The following is a 17,466-nucleotide window of genomic DNA, read 5'->3' as shown; positions in this document are numbered from 1 at the left end:
CGCGCGGGTCTCGCGAGAGCGGAGCTGCCTGAGCGCGCGCGCGCGCGTGGAATCCCGCAGGGACGGGCCTTTCCCGCCTTTTCTGCCTTTCCCGCCTCCAGGCGGGAGGGCGGCGCTGGATGTGATCGCCTCGTAGTGGCCGTGGCAGCCCCTAAGCCACGGGGCTTAGGGGGAACCTCTCCGGAGGCTCCTCCTGGGCACGGGCTGCTCGCCCCCCACCAGCCCCATGTGAGTGCTCCCACCTTGGCGGTGCCAAGAGGGAGCAGAGGGGACCGGAGCCCCTTGTTCTGCCTCACACCCCTCATGTGTGACCCATATGGGCTTCTGGCCCTGCTGAGGCTGGGGGCAAAGGTGCTGAGACCACAGTCCTTATTCCACGGCATGGAGGCAGGAGCATTTCCTACCTCGTAACAAGGCATTCCCAAATAACATGGCATTCCCAAACTGTGCCAAACTTGTCGGGCGGAGTTCGACCCCACACTGGCTCACACATCAGATCCATCCCAACCACCCCTTGGGTGCTGCAGAGTTCGGGCAGCTGGTTTATCCCCTCAGGCAGCTGAAGCTTTCAGGTGTCAGCCTTTCCAGGGAGACACGTACAAGAGTGCCTGTGCAGTAGACATTTTTTAAGAAAAACTGACACAAACCTGACAGATTCAAAGTAATTTTAGGTAAATCCCAGCAGGAATGAGGAGAGCCTTTTATTAACGAGGGTCAGACAGACTTTTTCAGCTGCATGTGAGCACAGCAATGTGTTTTGGTGCTGGCTCCTAAGAAGGCAAAACAAATACACTCTGAGATAAATGAGGGCTCTGAAGGCTCCTCACTGGATTAATAATCTCAGGAATAATCACACAATGATTCCTGCATTGTGTGTTGTCATAAACTAGAAAAAAAGCAAAAGAAACCACAAACTGAATTGCAAGACATTCTCATTTTACAGAACGCTGATTTTCCAATTGCTGCTGCTCTAAAATAACAAATATAGATAGGGAATGCTTTTAAGTGGTTTTAAAACTTGCAATTTGCCTGCTAACCTTCCCTAAGAATTTTACAAATTTGGGCAACATCATAATTCACGTTCTAAACCAGGAGAACAGTTGTGAGGAAAACAAACAACAATTAACCAACTACAACAACAAAAGAAAACAAAATAAAACAGCTTTCTGAACTAACTTTTTAAAATCTGGTTTGGAAGTCCAAGTGTCACAATTCTCTTTCTAAAAAAAAAGAAAAAAATAATCTGGTAAGCAGTTCAAATAAACATGCCTACACCACTAGCTAATTAATCAAACTAATTTTAAAGGCAGAGGAAAAGACAGCTTAAATTTCTTGTATATCACCTTTCACAATACTGTTACAAAAATACTAAACTGATATATTAAGTGATAAATCAGTTTAATACAGCATCATTACCTAATGGCTCGCTTTTAATAAAAAATAGTGCATGAAAAATGCTTTGTGCTTTTGGTTTATACCGCTTGTTTTATCCCTTTCTTTACATACAAAAAAAATCAGACAAAAGTATCTAAACCCAGCATTTTTGCAAACAGTGAATACTGATACCCAGCACGGTTCCTAAAACACGGCAGGTAGACCCTTCCCTAAAGACAAATGCTTTAAACAGCAGACATCACTGTTGTTTCTCCAGATAACCCTGTACCAAACCTTGAACCCGGGACAGGATGATCTCGTTGGAGCTGCTGCACTGCTCGGGGCCATACGGGGGGTCAATCGTTAACACCCCTGCCACACACAGTGTCCTGCCCAACTCCCCTTGCTCCGTCACAGGGATGTGGTTTGTTTCCAGCCATGTCTTCAAGTCATTCTTCCTCTTCTCCAGTTCCTCTGGGCTGTAGGCTTTGCTTTCTTTGGGCGCGAATATGCGAGAAAGGCGTTGCTTCATTTCACTGTCCCCTTCTTTCAGTATTTCAACCTCTTGGACAGCATGGCCCATGACAAACGAAATGGACACCTTTTCATTCTCCGGGAATGCTGCAAGGACAATGCTGTCAGGGAAAGAAGGATGTGTAAGTCTCTGTTCTTAACTGAAGACTGAGAAACGCAGGCCAAGATTCTTGGAAATCATGCTCATTGGCATCAGCCTATCCCAGGTACTTAGGCAATAGACAGCACCCAGCATTTTTCTTTGAAAAGAATGCTGCTGTACTCTTAAAATGCTAAAAATGTGGGCTTTGCAAGCAATTGGTGGTCTTGAATTTGAAACTACTCTAGACACTATCAAGCAGAACATTAAAGAAGTGAACTGTACATTAAAACCAGGGCTCGGAATCTAAATAATTTTGTGCAGCTTTCCCAACCTTGCTGAAGAACCTGAAGTCTTCAGAAACAACGATACCTTCAATACATTTAGTATTTTCAATACTAAAGGCAATGGTGACAGCTAACACCACTAGAACCTTTTAATGAAAACTTATTAATATTTATTGATCATTACTAACAAAATATTTTTTTAAATTACTGTTGCTAGTTTCTTAAATGAAAATAATAGTTTGAGTGTTACAAAGGGACACATTACAGCAGGTTCAGGTTCATGTTGGAGAAGTTTCGTCTTTTCCTAAGGGCACTTGCACCCCAGAAGTCCTTAAATGCAGGTAGGAAGGCAGCTTGTTATATTTCTAGGATCAATTCCTCATATAACAAACAACTGTCTTCCTCTTCTGGGAACCAAAACTCCAGAATTTGATGCCAGCACTTCACTAATCTATTGTTACCACCCTTAGTGGAAGTAATGACTTTTTGGGCTATGTCCAGTGAAATCTTGATTTCACCAGAATCACTCACTGCTGCATGCACCTTTCCTACCGAAATGGTAAGAAACTCCAAGAGAAGACTATCAGAGCTACTCCAGAATTGAAGCAACAACCAATTCTTCTGATACACATCAGAAGCTGAATGCTTTCGTTTCTAGCCTTCATCCTGTGCTCGTCTGGGACAAGCTCAAAACTAAAAAGGTATGAAAGAGCTCTGGCAGCAAAGAGACAAATTTCTGCCGATTGCCTGGTACATTCTGCCTCTCAAACCCTGTTTTCAAGTTACTCACTTGAGATACTAGAGACCTGTGGTACCACTTTCTGTCCAATGCCCCTGCTAATTTTCCTTGCTTCCTCTCCAAAGAAGCCACTACACCTCCATGGGTGTCTGGCTAGAGGGGAAAGCAGAGCACTGATGTGAGAATTCTGGACAGAGGATAAGGATTTCAACACCTAAAGCATTAAAAATATTCCTGCATTCCTGCTCTCTTTGTAAAGTAGGGCTTGGTATATTATTAAAAGCAGTCCTAAAGATGTGGATTGTTGAGAACTAATAGCTGTTTAGTTTCATTTGTAAGTTTTAAGTAAGAGAAAGTCAGAGTTACAATATTGTGTGTTTTAGTATGCTGTTCCCTTAGCTTTACCTGCTTAACATGAGCAGATGGATTTGCTGAAGCCTTAGGCTGCAAGCTGTGAACTTTCAACTTGCAGATATGCATTTGGCTGGTGTAGAGTTAATTTTCTTAGCAATTTTCCTAGAAGCCAGTATAGTGCTGAGTTTTGAATTTAGTATGAGAATAATGTTGATAGCACGCTGATGTTTTGGTTGTTGCTAAGCAGAGCTTACTCTAAATCAAGGACTTTTTAGTTTCCCATGCTCAGTCAGTGAGTAGGTGCACAGGAAGTACAAACCAGATGATAAGAAGGCTGCAGCCATCAGCAGAAGCTGCAACTCGACAAGAACAGTTAATGGCCTGTCTGCAGGGACACAGAGAAAGAATCCAATAAGGTGTTTGAAGACCCCAGACCAGAAATCACCACTGGACCAAGAAGCACATGCAAAGTGCATGAGGAGCATGTGAGCAATGGGCACATGAGCTGTAAGGGTATAAAAGCCCAAGGACTTCTTTGTTCTGAGTCCCTCTCCAGAGGTGCCCAGCTCATGCTGACCTCCTGCTGTACCACTGTACTACATTATTTATTTTTATAAACTACAATGTTGCTTTCTCTTAGGCCTTGCCAATTAAATAAACCCAGATACACAGCCCCAGTGTGCAGTTTTTGCTCCAAATGAGTTTGCTTCAGTTTTGGGATCTTTTCTTCTCCAAAAAACCACCTTGTTTTCTATTAGTTTTACAGAAATAAAAGCTTTGGTACTCACCTGGCAGAAACTGGATCAACCGTTAAAACCCATCCTTCATATTCGTGTTTCTCAATTGCAACAACCTTCACCAATTTGTTCACATATGTTTCCCAGTCTAGAGGGCTCTTCTTCTGCCAGTCATTCATATTTCCTACATCCAGAACCTAGAAAACAACCAGAGCAATTAGCAGACGCAGTGAATCCTTTTGCTTTGCTTTTCACATCAGAACTGAGTTTGCCTCCAGGATAAAGATTCGTCTTAAGTAAAATTTACCATTTTTTAAAAGCAGACGTTCCCACAAGTGTTTTGCATACAGCTGCAGTTCTGTAATTTCCCACACAGTTCACCTGTTTTTAAAGGCACACCAGCAAAGCCTCAAAAATCACTGTTCTGGTAACTCGACGCTTTAAACATTCCATTTATTGCTCTTGCCCTCTTACAAAACCATCGGGATCGCCGTCCCTTGAAGGTAAAATTTTACCCCTTTGCTTTGTGTACTGGCACAGCACTTGGGTCCAAGCCCTTCCGCTGCCTGTGGACAAGCGTTATCCCCCCGGATCCCGGCTCTATTCGCATCTTCTACGGCAGAGCAGCAGCAAGTGCGTTCCACTCTTTCCCCCTCCAACAGCTGCATTACCAAGAGCAAAGTTACCTCTGGTCCAGCATTGGATTCCATTCCCTCGTCCACCCGCCAAAGGGGCCGGAGGGAGATGTGGGCAGCGCGGTGCGGGGAGGACCAAGGGCTGGGGGCAGCTCTGTTCCCCGGAGGCTCCCTGGCGATGCCAAGGGGAGCGCTTGGAGCATCCCAGCTTCACGGGAGCAGGAGGCGGGAGCGCTCCGAGCCCCCCCCGCCCCCAACCCGCTCTGCCGCTCACCTGCCCCGTTCCCGTTCCAGTCCCCACCGAGGGCTCTTGGGAACTGCGCCCGGGCGGGATCTGCTTCCTGCCGCTGCCGAGCGCCTTTCCCCGCCACGGTCCGGGGGTTTGCGAGCACGAAATGGGCCGATACAGAGGATTTTAACTACGGGTGTACATATAAATTGCTTAAAGGTTTACATGTACGAGGCCCGGTTGCAAAACGAGGAGGTGGAGCCGACAGTGCAGTGGAACTGCCAGCTTCAGCAAGCAAAACCTCAAGCCTTTTCAAGCAATCCCTGTGCGTAAACAGGGATGGATGCACGCTAATCCCTGTGCATAACAGGGATGGATGCAGGCTGTGTGCACCTCGTACATAAAAATAGGATATTTTTGCTGCCCGGTTTTGAGTTGCCTTTACAAATTTCCCTGTGCCGCTGTGAAGGGGAGAAGCTTGATTCCAACACCCACCCCCACCCACCCCGGCTGCTGTATTTCAACAGCGTTAAGGAAAAGCTTCCTACGGATGAACTAAACAAGCTGCCAGTCATGTCAGTAACTTGTGAAAGTGAGCATGCAATGGTTTTGTGAGCATAAAAAAAATATATCAATGCTATGAAATGAGATAGTCGTATTTTGCAGACTCGAGGTAATTTCCGTTTTTAAGTCTCAATTCAACTTCTGCAGTACTACAGGGATTACTTATGAATGGCATGTGTCACTGTATTCAGCTGCTTTATTTCAGTTATAGTTTATTGGAAAGCAGGAATAGCAAATCTAACTGCTTTCATTCTAAGAGCAAGCAGCACAATGGGAAAGCAGCTCCCGTTTAAAACAGCAGCAGTGGGAAGAAGAAACATAATTTGCTTTTATCTATATATATGCATTTTAGTTGTTTAATTGGTTCCCTTCTGCATCAGAGACAGGAGAGTGGTTTGTTAAACGTCCCTTTTGAGCAGAATATTCCAAAAGTCTTCGTTTTACTCCCTACCGATCATTTTTCTCCACTGTTGTAAGTGTAGTTACCACAGCTCTCCCATCTTGAATTTAGCAGTCGCCAGAGGCGACAATCAAGAGTCACAGAGAGGTGAGGCTCTCCCAACTCACGTGACTCTGGCACTGGAAGCTCCTGGTGCGGATCGAGCCATAAACACTCGATTTGAGGGACAAACCCCGCTTTTCCTGTGGGACCCCCCCTTCGGAGGGGTCAGCACCAGCTCGGAGCGCTTCCCCCAGCTAAGGGGCAGCCCGGAGAGGCCGTGGTTCCCGGGTGCCACTGGCTCCTGATTTGGATATCGCCTCCAATACTGGATATATCCAAGGACTGCTCCCACACAAGAGATGCCAGGACAGAAAGGTCTGCTGGCCTTACTTCCCTTGGCCAGATGATCGTGCGCAGCACCAACAGCAGGCCCAGGTGCTTCCTTTCCCAAGGAAAGGTGCAATTCCCCTTCAGGCGCTCCGCCCCCCGCGCACGCGCGCCGCCGCCGGGCGGGGACAGGAGCGCGGGGCAGGCGCATGCGGTAGCGCGTGCGCGCGGGCGGCGGAGCCGTCGGGATGTCGCGTTACGGCCGCTATGGAGGCGGTGAGAGCGCTCGGGGCGCCGCGAGCGGCGGGGGGATGCGCGGGGGGTAGGGAGAGAAGGGTCTGGGGCAGGGGCGATTACCGCGGGGAGCGGAGCGGCCGGCGGGCGCTGGCGGGGAAGGGAGGAAGGCGAGGCGGCCGCTGCTGCCGTTGTCGCCGCCGCCATTTTGCGTCAGCGGCCGTGGGGGGAGGGGGCGCGGCCGCGCGCGCCGCGCTCGCGGCCAAGGCGGGAACGGGCCGCGCGGACAAGATGGCGGCGAGGGGGGGCGGACCTGAGCCAGGTCCCGGCGCTGACATCGCTTCGCTCCCGCAGAGACCAAGGTGTACGTGGGCAACCTGGGCACGGGCGCGGGCAAAGGCGAGCTGGAGAGAGCCTTCAGCTACTACGGCCCGCTGAGAACCGTGTGGATCGCGAGGAACCCGCCGGGGTTCGCCTTTGTGGAGTTCGAGGACCCGCGGGACGCTGAAGATGCCGTGCGTGGACTTGACGGGAAGTACGTGTGCATTTCGGATGCTTGCCGGTTTTAAGAACAGAGAGAGGTTCTCTGGTTCTTCTGTTTTTGTAGTCGTGTGGTAAACTGTAGCGTTTAACTGAGAGCCATCGCGGACTTTTGCAGGGTGATATGTGGCTCGAGGGTGAGAGTGGAAGTGTCCACGGGAATGCCGCGGCGCTCCCGTTACGACAGGCCCCCTGCCCGGCGCCCCTTTGACCCCAACGACAGATGCTACGAGTGTGGTGAGAAAGGCCACTATGCCTATGACTGTCACCGCTACAGCCGCCGCAGGAGGAGCAGGTACGTGCGGGGCCGGGGCGGCCGCGTTGCTTCGCCAGTTTCGCTTTTGTGTAGTTCTTGTTAGTAAAGAACAGAATGTTACACCAGTTTTCTTTAAACTTTAACTCTAGAATAAATGTATAGGTGTATATTACAATTTGTTGCTATTTCTATCAAATGTTAATATCTTAATAATCAACCTGGTCAAAACCTTTCAGGTTTCTTCGTTTGAGTCAGTCGCCTTGATTCAGAATGTCACGAGCCTTAAGATTTCATGCTGAGGCGCCTTGCAAATCCGACACTTAAGATCCTCCTAGACCTTGAGGTGATCAGCATAAGAGGCCAGATCCCCTCGAGCCATCTACACGTAGCTTCACCTTATTCTTTAAGGGCAGAAAATTTGAGACGGTGACCGCCGTAACAGTAAATTTGGCTTTCAATTGGGGCCCCCCTCCGGTTTAGAAAGAGGAACACCAGATTGACCACATTCCCACCTAGAAAAATCTTCTTGCGTCAATCAAGCCTCACCCTGGCTCATTGGGCTGTCAGTTTGATCGTCGTTAGATTGAAGAGAACACCTAGATGCAGCGATCGGCTATAGATACTTCTAGATCGTCTAGATCTGCTAGACCTTGGGCCAAAGAGGGTCGACCTGCAAACTTGCAAGGTTTATTTTAAATACGCATTACAGTGTTTTCTATTCTAATGTAATTCTGCAAATGTAATTCAGCTTTTAACATTTTTCTAGGTAGTAAAAATGCTCAAGACGAGTAGGCCCAGAGAGTTTTTCCAAATGACAGATGCTAGTTCCTTAGTTGTCTGAAATAAGTTTTGACTTCAGCAGGGCCTCACGTGCACTGGTTGCTGCAGCTGTTTGCTGATATCTGTTTTCTCTAACCTAAACCCAGGTCCCGGTCTAGATCGCGCTCGAGGTCCCGAGGAAGGAGATATTCTCGGTCACGCAGTCGGAGCCGTGGTAGGAGGTGTGCTTCAGTTTGTATTTTATTCCAGTTTTCTTCTTCTGGTTAGAGAAAGCTGCACTTGTACAACTCTTTAATTGATTTCTTTGCAGGTCCAGGTCAGCTTCCTATCGTAGGTCCCGGTCTGTTTCTCCTCGTAGGTCTAGGTCCGTGTCTCCTCGCCGGTCCCGATCGGCTTCCTTGAAGAGATCAAGGTAATTAGTAGAAACTTTTAAAAGACTGTGTGCTTTACTTAGGTTGGAATTTTTTGTTTTAATTAGGTATTGGATAGCAGACTTCAAAAGCTGCTGAGCTCTAGAAGTCAGCTTCTTATAAAGTTTCTGATAATCCTAGTTAAATTCCCTGGTGTGGTAATTCAATGAGTTTTGAGACCTTACACAGCAGCATCTCCTGTAATGAATTTCTGTTTATAAAATCTCTAGTAATCATGTAGGTTTTAAATTCAACATGTGACATTAATTTTTGTAGTCCTGTAATTGTCATCTCTTCTGGTTGAGTTGACTCCTTTTTCATTTATCTTAATTTTTTATTTCAGGTCTAGATCAAGATCCAGATCTCGGTCAAGATCTGTTACATGGCCCCGAAGCAGGTAAGATCTCTTCTGTGACTGCAGATACTTGGTTAGAGTTGCTTGAAAGTCTGTTTAGGCTCTCTAACAACTGTTAACATTTTCAGAAAAAGATGTGTTTTCTCTCCACTAACTTAGATGTTTGTAGTTTTAAAAAGCAATGCAGAAGATTGTTCTTTTTCTTTTTATTGTTTTGCATGCCACTGACATCCAGGTCCCCGTAGTTATCACAGCTGTTGGTTTGATCAGGTTGCATTAACAGCTAACAGAGCAAACATTTATCTTAAAAGTTTATTTTTCTTTTTGTAGCACACACAAGATTGTGGATTCTTCCCATTATTTTTCAGAGAAATCAGGATGCCCTTCTGGCAGTGTATTAATGCATGTAGCCAGGCAAGTCCTGAAGGACTTGGTAGTGCCCTGAGTGCTGCAGATGTAGTTCCAGCTCTCTTGAATAACAAAGTGTTTGTCTGCAGGAGCTGACTTCAATTTGAGATAAACACCTATTAGAATTATTCTGTACCAATAAACGTGTAATGAGTAATGATCAAATTGTAAAGGAACACAAGATGTCAGCTGTTCTCTTAAATTCTAGTTCGTAGTAAGTAAATGCAGCTCGTGTTTCATGGAGCCTTGTCCAGGCAGTGTGATTGACAGGCTGGATGTGCTGGATGGACTGTCAGGAGAACAAGAGTAAATTGAAGTTCTGCTCTGGAGATGGTGCTGCTTATGCCTCAGCCCATCCCCATGCCTGCTCTCCTGGTTTGGGGGCTACTCTTTGAAACAAGTAACATAATGGTTAACCACGAAGAAACACAGAAAAATAAAGAGAACCTTTTATCTGAAGGGAGAAAGTAGAAAAGCCTAAAGCTCAAGGCAGCATTTTCTGACAGTGGAACAACAAGCAATCATGGGAGTTTTGAGGGAAGGGAGAGGTGAAGACCAGAAGATGGCTTAATTAAGAGCAGACACTCACACAGAGTAGTCCAGAAGCTAATAAAGAGAGAAGGAAGTTCCCCAAGGCAGTAGATCAGGTACACTTTTCTGCTTGTTGAATCTTAATACCAGTTGTTTCAACATGACTTAATCATGGCTTATCAATGTTCATTCTTGGTGATGAGCAGAAAACAGCTACAGTCAGCAGATTCTCAAAGGAAAAAACATCTTGATTTTACCACCATTGTTTTCTCTTTTTCAATACCAGGGTGGTTTTCTGCAGGGTAAAAGATACCTTTAGTGACATTTCTGGACTATTGTGTGACATCTTTCATTGTAAGTAGAAATTAGGTGACTGAGGCAGAGGAAGTTATGGATGTACAGGTGTAAAGAAGTGGCAAAATAATGGTGCTTAACTCCAAGGAGGTCACTGCTACACTTCACATGAGGCAGTTGAAAGATGGTTTCTTTACAGAAGAGTCCAAAGAATGTGTCACACCTGGAGAAAAGCTCTGTATTCATGAGGAGGACAGACTAAACAAGTACATGATGTTTGCTGGTTTGACAGCATCACAACATACATCTGGAAGTTTTTGTGGAAGGCCTTGGATGTGGAATATAGAACGCTTCCTTTGGGGATCTAAAAATTTCAGTTAGGCTCTCAGGCAGTATTAGTGTTTCTCATGGTGCAGCAGTCTTATCTCAAAGGCTGACATTTAGGACAGTTTTTTTCACAAGGATTAAGTTCAGACATTTCAAAAAATATTTGAAGCAAGTGTATGTATAAGATGAACTTCATAGAGGAGAAAGATACTTGAGGAATGTGCTGTCTGCAGCCAGTTTAACTGTAGTGGTAGATGTCTCAAGCCTAATAAAACTTGCAAGTTTAGAGCATGGCTTTATATTAGCTGTGTGAAAATACTGGTCAGGATTTGGGTTGTTCATGTATTCCTGCCACCTGCATCAGCAAACACTGGTCATAAGCCAGGGACCAAAGTACTGAGCAACATGTGCAGCATCCATGTTTAAAGCTTTCTTCTGAAACTTAGCAGGCAAAGCCCTGGAAAGTTGCAGGATTCTTTGTGTTCAGCATGACAATTCTCATACATTGAGTGTGACTGCTGCTGTCTCAAACATGGGAACATGTGTGCTATCAGCTTCCATGCTGAGCTGTGTTTTTTCTCTTTGTTGTAGGTCTAGGTCTCATGGCAGATCAAAGTCTGGCTCTCCAGCTAAGAGGTGAGCATGCACAGATAGAGCCTGCAGTAGTGTCTCAACTTCAGTGCTAGGTTTGCATGATTAACAGAGCCTGGTCCTTTAGAAAAAAAGTCTCCCAACATGGGCCCCCACCTAATCTGTTTGTGATATGACAGAGATTATAAAATTTTCTCTGTAACTCTTGGGAATATGTTCCCAAAGCTGTCCCTTTGTTTTCATTAACTCTTTGTGGTTTCCAACATATTACTAATTTTTTGTGGGTTTGTGCTCAGTTGTTATATTTTTCTATCCATAAGAAAAAGGGCCTGAGCTTTGTTAATGCTGTTGATAAAACAGCAGGAACCTGTGGTGATGTTTCTCTTCTCAAAGCTTCACGTCAGTACTACCCCTTGCTTTTCTGTTCTGTCTCCTGAAGACAGTTGCTTAAAATTAATCTCCTCACTAAATGAATAGAGAGTCCCTGTCAGAGTAAAAGTTGATTTGAAAAATTTGATTTTGGAAGGACCTTCTGGCTAGATCCCATAATAATTGAATTGCTTTCTGATATGCTTTTTTTTTTAATATAAAAGTTTTGAATGTGAAAGTATTTGATCTTTAAGCTGCATTGCTGATATTCTGTTTTGACAGTCGGTCAAAGTCCCGATCACCATCTCCAAAGAGAAGGTATGTTGATCTCCCTGCTAGTAACACAGACTCTGTAGAGCTGGCATTTTAGTATCTGCGTTGATTGCTGCTGAGGAGTTTGACTGCTGCTTGTAGGAAAATACTGGAAAGGTGTTTTGCTGAAATCTCTTTGACAGAAATAATGTCATGGTTGTGGCTTTATATATGGTAATATGTGTACATGGTAGTAATTCCTCAGGGTACTGGTTACGCAGCAGTGTTACGTCCCATCTGTCTGCTCCCCTGTTCCTTTCAGTTCACTGACAGTTTCATTGCATAGAGACTGATAAGCTTAAAACACAGAATAAATGTGGAAATCAGCTTTCAGTCTCATTAAAAGCTACATGGAGGTTGGGGAAGGTGGAGTAACCTGGCACAGCAGTCAGGAATGGAAGATCAAGCCTGTGACTTTTACTGCTGTCACATAGATTATTTGTTCTATCCCAATAACTCAGTAAAGTTTTCTCTCTGTATGTATGCATTATGTGTAGTGACAGAACCAGCAGCACTTTCTCCCTAATTTGAATTCTTTAATAGTTCATTTTTACAACTTCAGTGTCAAACAATCACAAGGGTGTGAGTAGGTACTCACAAATGCTGAATGATCACAGTAGGTTTTGACAAGCTGATGTTTCAGAACAGTGAAGAGGTATCCTACCTCTCTGAAGGTCACTATTAGTAATTAGATAGCCTGACAGTAATCAACAGGAAAAAAATGCAAAAATTTGAAAGAAAAAAAAAGTATTATGTCTAAATCATCAACCTATTACCATTTTCCATACTGATTGGTTATTTTATTAAAAAACAGTGCTTAAAGGGTGCCAGAGTCTAGGTGTCGTCCTGTTGCTTTTTCCTGTATTCATGAATCCCAGAGGACTGCTGAAATGTTAATTGTGGATTCTTTTCCTTTCAGCCGCTCACCATCAGGAAGCCCGCAAAGAAGTGCAAGTCCTGAAAGAATGGATTAAAGTTATGAAGTTAATCTTTTAGGAAGAAAGTTATTTTGCTTACATTATTATAAGGGATTTTGTGGTGTCTTTGTAAATGTAAGAATGTAGATAGAAGAGTATATCGACTAAAATTTGGCATGATCTGGGTCTTCTGAGTTAGTCACACCAATAGACTAGCACAGGTCTCTTTTTATTGTATGAAATAACTTCCTGTGATATGAAAATGTGGGACTTTTTTATTGGCACATTGAAATAAAATGTGTATTTTTAACTAAAACCTCTCTGTAGTAACCCTGCTGCTTCTGTTAACATTTGGGTAATTTTAGCTGTGTGCCATGTAATGTGGATGACAAATGTCTAAAATGGGAATGACTAACACTGGTCAGTGTCTTCTCAAGGCAGCCACTTTTCACATCTACTGTTGAATGGTCTTTGGTGAAAGGATCGGTTCCTGCTTTCTTTAAAATGGAATTTAAAATCCATGTCTGTTTACAGATGGATAAAAATTGGCATATGACCGTTTCATTCCTTGATGATTATTTAGTGGGCATTCATTTTTTTTCTCTGATTTGCTTATTCTGCAAAGCTTATTCCCTGGTGTTTGACTGGTGATACCAGATGCTCGAAAATTTAAGGATAAACTTTTCTCCAAAACACATCTTTTAAGCAGATAACATCTGCAGAAACCTCTAAAGGTAATAGAAATCATTAATAACTTGACAATTGCTACTTTCATTTGTTTCATTTTTTAGTTCCTTAGGATGTTAATATAAAGAAAACTTCTTAAAATATCTCAAGGCGGGTTTTCCTTTTTTGAGGGAAGGAGTAAGGCCTTCTGAGCTACTTTCTGAAGGACCTTATGAAATGTGTTTGAGAGGCGAAAGAAAGCTGTTGCCAGTCTTTCTGCAGCTCACTCAAACTCTCCTCCTTTAAGATTCTCAACTGACCTCAGGAGTTCTAACCTGCTTCACAGAAACTGGTATGTTTTTAAAGCAGCCTCCATATCCTGGAGATGGTTTTGTTGAATTATGCTAATTTCTTACAGCAGATGTACAACCTGCAGGACTAACTATTTGTGTATGGGTGTGTCAAACTCTGTCCTCATTCTGTATAAAAGAATTGTATGATAAGGCACTTTGTTGACACAGATCACAGTAAAAGACTGGAAACAACGTTAGAAGACTGCACAAACAAACTGGTAGGCAGAGGGGAGAAGAGCAAACTTTTTTTTTTGCTAGGATGGGATATCTAGCAGATATCCCAGTCTCAGCAGTAAATAAGCACTGAAATGGAAAGCAAGGCCTGTTTGGGTTTCTAATGCAATCTGTCATAGCAGTTTGCTTCCAATGTGTAAACCACAGCAGAGCAGCTCACCTGGAAACAAAGTTACAAGATGAACTTGGGTCACACCTTGGGTAATGTGGTTTTCAAGAACCAGGTTTACTGTTAACATGAAGCTTTTCCAGTGTTAACAGTCCAGATTCTGAGTGTGCTGACCTGCTGCAGCATCATCTGGCCCTTGTGCCTGGTCCTCACTGCTGTGGTGCTTCCTGTACCTGGATCCTCCCTGGTGCCCACGATGGGCGTTGGGTGTTCCCTGTGCCAGGTGCAATGACCAGTATTCCGGCAATACCCGTTAAATTCCGTTGTTGCCGCAGTGGGAGAGCAGGGGGTGGCACGAATGTTACCCTGCAGTGATTCAGCCCAAATGCTCAAAGCCTGTGATCCGTGTTTGGAATATTTACTGGTTGTGCAATGCCTGCCCAGTTTATGGTGTGCCTGGTGAGAGGCACATGTACACCACTACTCTGGAATTTGATCACCTTTTCTTTTCTGTACTCCTACAGCAAAACTACTCCACAATAAACCTGCAGACTGACACGACAGCTATGCTGGTACCTGTTTTTCAGTACCCAGAGACACCGTGGAAGACTGAGCTGAGGAGCCCAGGGTTTCTGTAGGGGGCTGGGGTTCCTCTAAACCCGGGTGTAGCAGCAAGAATGTGAGCAAGGAGGCAGGGCTATGCTGGCAGGGACGGCCACTGCAAAGGACAGCAAGCACTTCAAGGTGCAGAGAGGGAGCAGTGACAAAGCTGGCATCCATGCTGCTGTGCAGCTGTGGTGTCCAAAACAGGGTGGCTGTGCTGTCTCCCTTAGCTCATCATCATCTTTGGAGGCTGCGCAGCTCCAGCTCTCACCTGAGTCTGGGAGGATTTCACCACAAATTCCATACAGTGCGAGCAATTGGAAAAGATCCCCTGATGGGTGTGTTGTGTGACGGCTGCTGCTGTGACCTGGGCCCTGCACCTCTGGGCAGGATGTGCACACCCCACACAGCCAGGGTCAGGGGCAAGGGGACACATATTCAAGGTCTCTGGTGCGATGGGCAAACCCCACTCTCATAACAGGATTCCCCTGATTTGCAATCTGGCATTCCCTGCTACTGGGCTTTGCTCTCCAAGTGGGTGCCTGGCCCAAGAATTGTCTACCTGTTTCCCTGGGGAGAGGGCTGTCAGCTCCCTGATAAGATGGTACGGCCATCCCCTGGCTTATGCTAATTTTTTACGAAACCTCAGAAACATGGAGGTTTTCATCAGACAGGCCCCTCTTACAGGGGTTTTGAGATTACATGTTTCATGTGGGAACACAACATTAAGATGATGGTTTTCCTCCTGCAGTTGTATATTCAGGACTAAATAGATGTGCCTGCTTCACTTCAGCAGCCAAGGCATCTTCCATACTATGCTCTTGTGCAGCTCTTGCTGGCTTCGAAATAGGAGTTGAACCAGAGGATCCAGGGCAGCCAGGTGAGATAATCCCAGCACAGTGTCCTCCACAAAGCTATTCTGCACTGTGTAAAGACAGCAGCAGCCAGCACAGCTCGGAGCACTTTGCAGATGTTGTAATGAACAACCACAACTGCATCAGCCTTCCCACGTGCTTTGCTTGAATATCACAGATGTTCCCCTGCTGTAGTTGGAGCTGTGACATGCCATATCCCTAAACAAGGTATTTTCAGTGCATTTTTTACTGTGAAACAAAACCTAGTGCCCAGGACGAGGCTAGGCAGAGTGTGAGAGCTTTGCATAGAACAGATAACAGCAGAGGTGGTGACAGGAGATAAAGCCAGCAGAAATCACGGGTGAAAACCACAGAGGAAGAAAAATGCTCCCAAGTGGGATGCATCACCCAGGGTAGTTGGAGAGCTCTGTTCAGCACCTGGCAGGGTTTCTGGCTAAGCTGCTGGAGGCACTTACCCCTCTCACTGGTAGGAGTCAGCAGCCCTTCTGCTCAAGCACTGTTGAACACGAGCCACGTGGTGGAGTTGTATTCCTCACCCGGATGGAGTAGGACGTTGGGGAAGTGGGGCTGGGGAGAGGCAGCAGCACATCAGTGACTGAGTGAATTCCGTAGGACCACAAAGAGTCATAAAAGCACAGCTGCATCCCTTTGGCCTTCCCAGGGCATCATCCTACAGCTCCCCCCAGCCATTTCCAGCAGCAGTGTGTAACCCCCCGTCACTTGCCAGCTAGCTGAGTGGGCAAGTCCTCCCGCTGGTTGAACTCAGGCCATGAGAAATAATTCAGATTTATGAGGACGTGGCAAGGCCCCAGTGGGGTCTTCTGCTCTAGACCCCATGCTTTTGGGAAGCTGGGCTGCACAGGGCTAGTCCCTGCTGCACTGGCTGACCCCTCCCTAAGGCCACAGTATGCTGTGACCTGTGCCTGCTTGTTCTGGTGTCTACAAAGCCTCTCCAAGACTCTGTTTATATATTTAATGCCCCAGAGACAAGGAAGGTGGTGGGGGTATGGTCGCCTGCCACAGGACCCAAGTAGCTCCTGTGGGGGGAACAGACAGTTCACCTTGTTGACGGCATCGGGCCAGTTCTGGGTTTCCAAGCAGAAAGCTGAGTGCTTGGGGTATGTGATGCCACCTTTGCCCTTCAGGGAGCCATCAAGGTTGTTCCCGGTGTAAAACTGGATGCCAGGCTGGGTGGTGTGAACCTCCATGGTCCTGCCGGTGGGTGGGTGGCGAGCCCTGGGGAAATGCCAGTGGAAGATGCCAAGGGACTGGCTGAAGGGGCACCCCACAGTTTTAGGGGTTGGGGACCCCTTGCCAAGGTCCCAGCCTACCTGGCTACAAGGCGTGGAGACTGCACCTGCTGCAGGCAAAAGTTGTGGTCAAAGCCATCCAGGTGAAACTTCTGCAAGTGCTTTCCCAGCTCCACAGGCTGCCGGAGATCGAATCCGGTGCCCTGCACGGCGGCCACCTCCCCTAAGCAAGGAGAACAGCAGCGTCAGCCACTCCTCCACACACCAGCAAACTCCTGTGGGGCTGGTCCCTGGGCAGGATTGAGATCTGTTGGTTTGATGAGCCGAGGGGTTTTAGCCATTTGTGATCCTTGTCTCGGTGCAGTGTCCTGCTTCAAGCAAGGGCCACTGTGACTTGGGCTGGGACATCACTACCTTGTCCCCAGAACAGCTGGCAGCCCCTGGGGGCGCTGCTGTTCTTAGCAGGGGCAAAGCACAGATACGGAGCAAGAAAACTCAAGGGAGGTTTGTATTGGTAACTGTACAAGCCAATTAATATAAACCCAAAACTTCTTAGCTATTAATGTTTGTGTATGCATAATATTTACATACAGACACTATCTATCTCTGTACAAAGAAATTAATCCTCCCAGATCTCTGAATAAACATCTGTGAGATGGCCATGAAGGTGGTCTACCTATGGGATGGTGAATATGGGACCAGTGGGACCAGTCCCCTGCTGCCTCAGGGCATTGTTTCAGGAAAATGGTTC

The 17,466-nt window shown here is 46.0% G+C and overlaps 3 protein-coding genes across 12 annotated transcripts in view; 1 reads left to right on the top strand and 2 right to left on the bottom strand.

Moving 5' to 3' along the window:
- Nucleotides 1–915: 915 nt before the first annotated feature.
- On the bottom strand, nucleotides 916–6,774 carry GEMIN6 (gem nuclear organelle associated protein 6). 8 transcript variants are annotated; one of them, XM_064647764.1, is made up of 3 exons: nucleotides 6,659–6,774; nucleotides 4,156–4,301; nucleotides 916–2,009 (listed from the first exon to the last, which is right to left on the bottom strand). In XM_064647764.1, the coding sequence occupies exons 1-3, from the start codon at nucleotides 6,740–6,742 to the stop codon at nucleotides 1,634–1,636; spliced, it is 606 nt and encodes a 201-aa protein (XP_064503834.1). In that variant the 5' UTR covers nucleotides 6,743–6,774; the 3' UTR covers nucleotides 916–1,633. The 8 variants fall into 8 exon arrangements, with proteins under 8 accessions (XP_064503834.1, XP_064503837.1, XP_064503840.1 ...); XM_064647767.1 differs by lacking the exon at nucleotides 6,659–6,774 and adding an exon at nucleotides 6,365–6,471; XM_064647770.1 differs by lacking the exon at nucleotides 6,659–6,774 and adding an exon at nucleotides 6,100–6,358.
- On the top strand, nucleotides 6,471–12,941 carry LOC135410876 (serine/arginine-rich splicing factor 7). Of its 2 annotated transcripts, XM_064647759.1 has the most exons (9): nucleotides 6,472–6,577; nucleotides 6,890–7,070; nucleotides 7,194–7,370; nucleotides 8,258–8,332; nucleotides 8,422–8,523; nucleotides 8,865–8,918; nucleotides 11,028–11,072; nucleotides 11,679–11,714; nucleotides 12,628–12,941. In XM_064647759.1, exons 1-9 carry the CDS (start codon nucleotides 6,550–6,552, stop codon nucleotides 12,680–12,682), a joined length of 753 nt encoding a protein of 250 aa, XP_064503829.1. In that variant the 5' UTR covers nucleotides 6,472–6,549; the 3' UTR covers nucleotides 12,683–12,941. The 2 variants fall into 2 exon arrangements, with proteins under 2 accessions (XP_064503830.1, XP_064503829.1); XM_064647760.1 differs by lacking the exons at nucleotides 11,028–11,072; nucleotides 11,679–11,714; nucleotides 12,628–12,941 and adding an exon at nucleotides 9,745–10,999 and having other exon boundaries at nucleotides 6,471–6,577.
- The window catches only part of GALM (galactose mutarotase), a 25,749-nt gene continuing 20,506 nt past the window's right edge, over nucleotides 12,224–17,466 (bottom strand). For both annotated transcript variants that reach the window (XM_064647758.1, XM_064647757.1), the window contains 4 exons: nucleotides 16,797–16,938; nucleotides 16,527–16,701; nucleotides 15,921–16,032; nucleotides 12,224–12,665 (listed from right to left, as the gene is read on the bottom strand). In XM_064647758.1, the coding sequence (XP_064503828.1) occupies nucleotides 15,955–16,032; nucleotides 16,527–16,701; nucleotides 16,797–16,938 (395 nt within the window). In that variant the 3' untranslated portion in view covers nucleotides 12,224–12,665; nucleotides 15,921–15,954. The remainder of the gene's footprint in view (nucleotides 12,666–15,920; nucleotides 16,033–16,526; nucleotides 16,702–16,796; nucleotides 16,939–17,466) is intronic.

This window comes from Pseudopipra pipra, chromosome 3 (assembly GCF_036250125.1).
Source record: "Pseudopipra pipra isolate bDixPip1 chromosome 3, bDixPip1.hap1, whole genome shotgun sequence".
Taxonomy (NCBI): Eukaryota; Metazoa; Chordata; class Aves; order Passeriformes; family Pipridae; genus Pseudopipra; species Pseudopipra pipra.
Note: the sequence above shows the minus strand (reverse complement) of the source record. Positions and strands in the feature narration are given on the sequence as shown.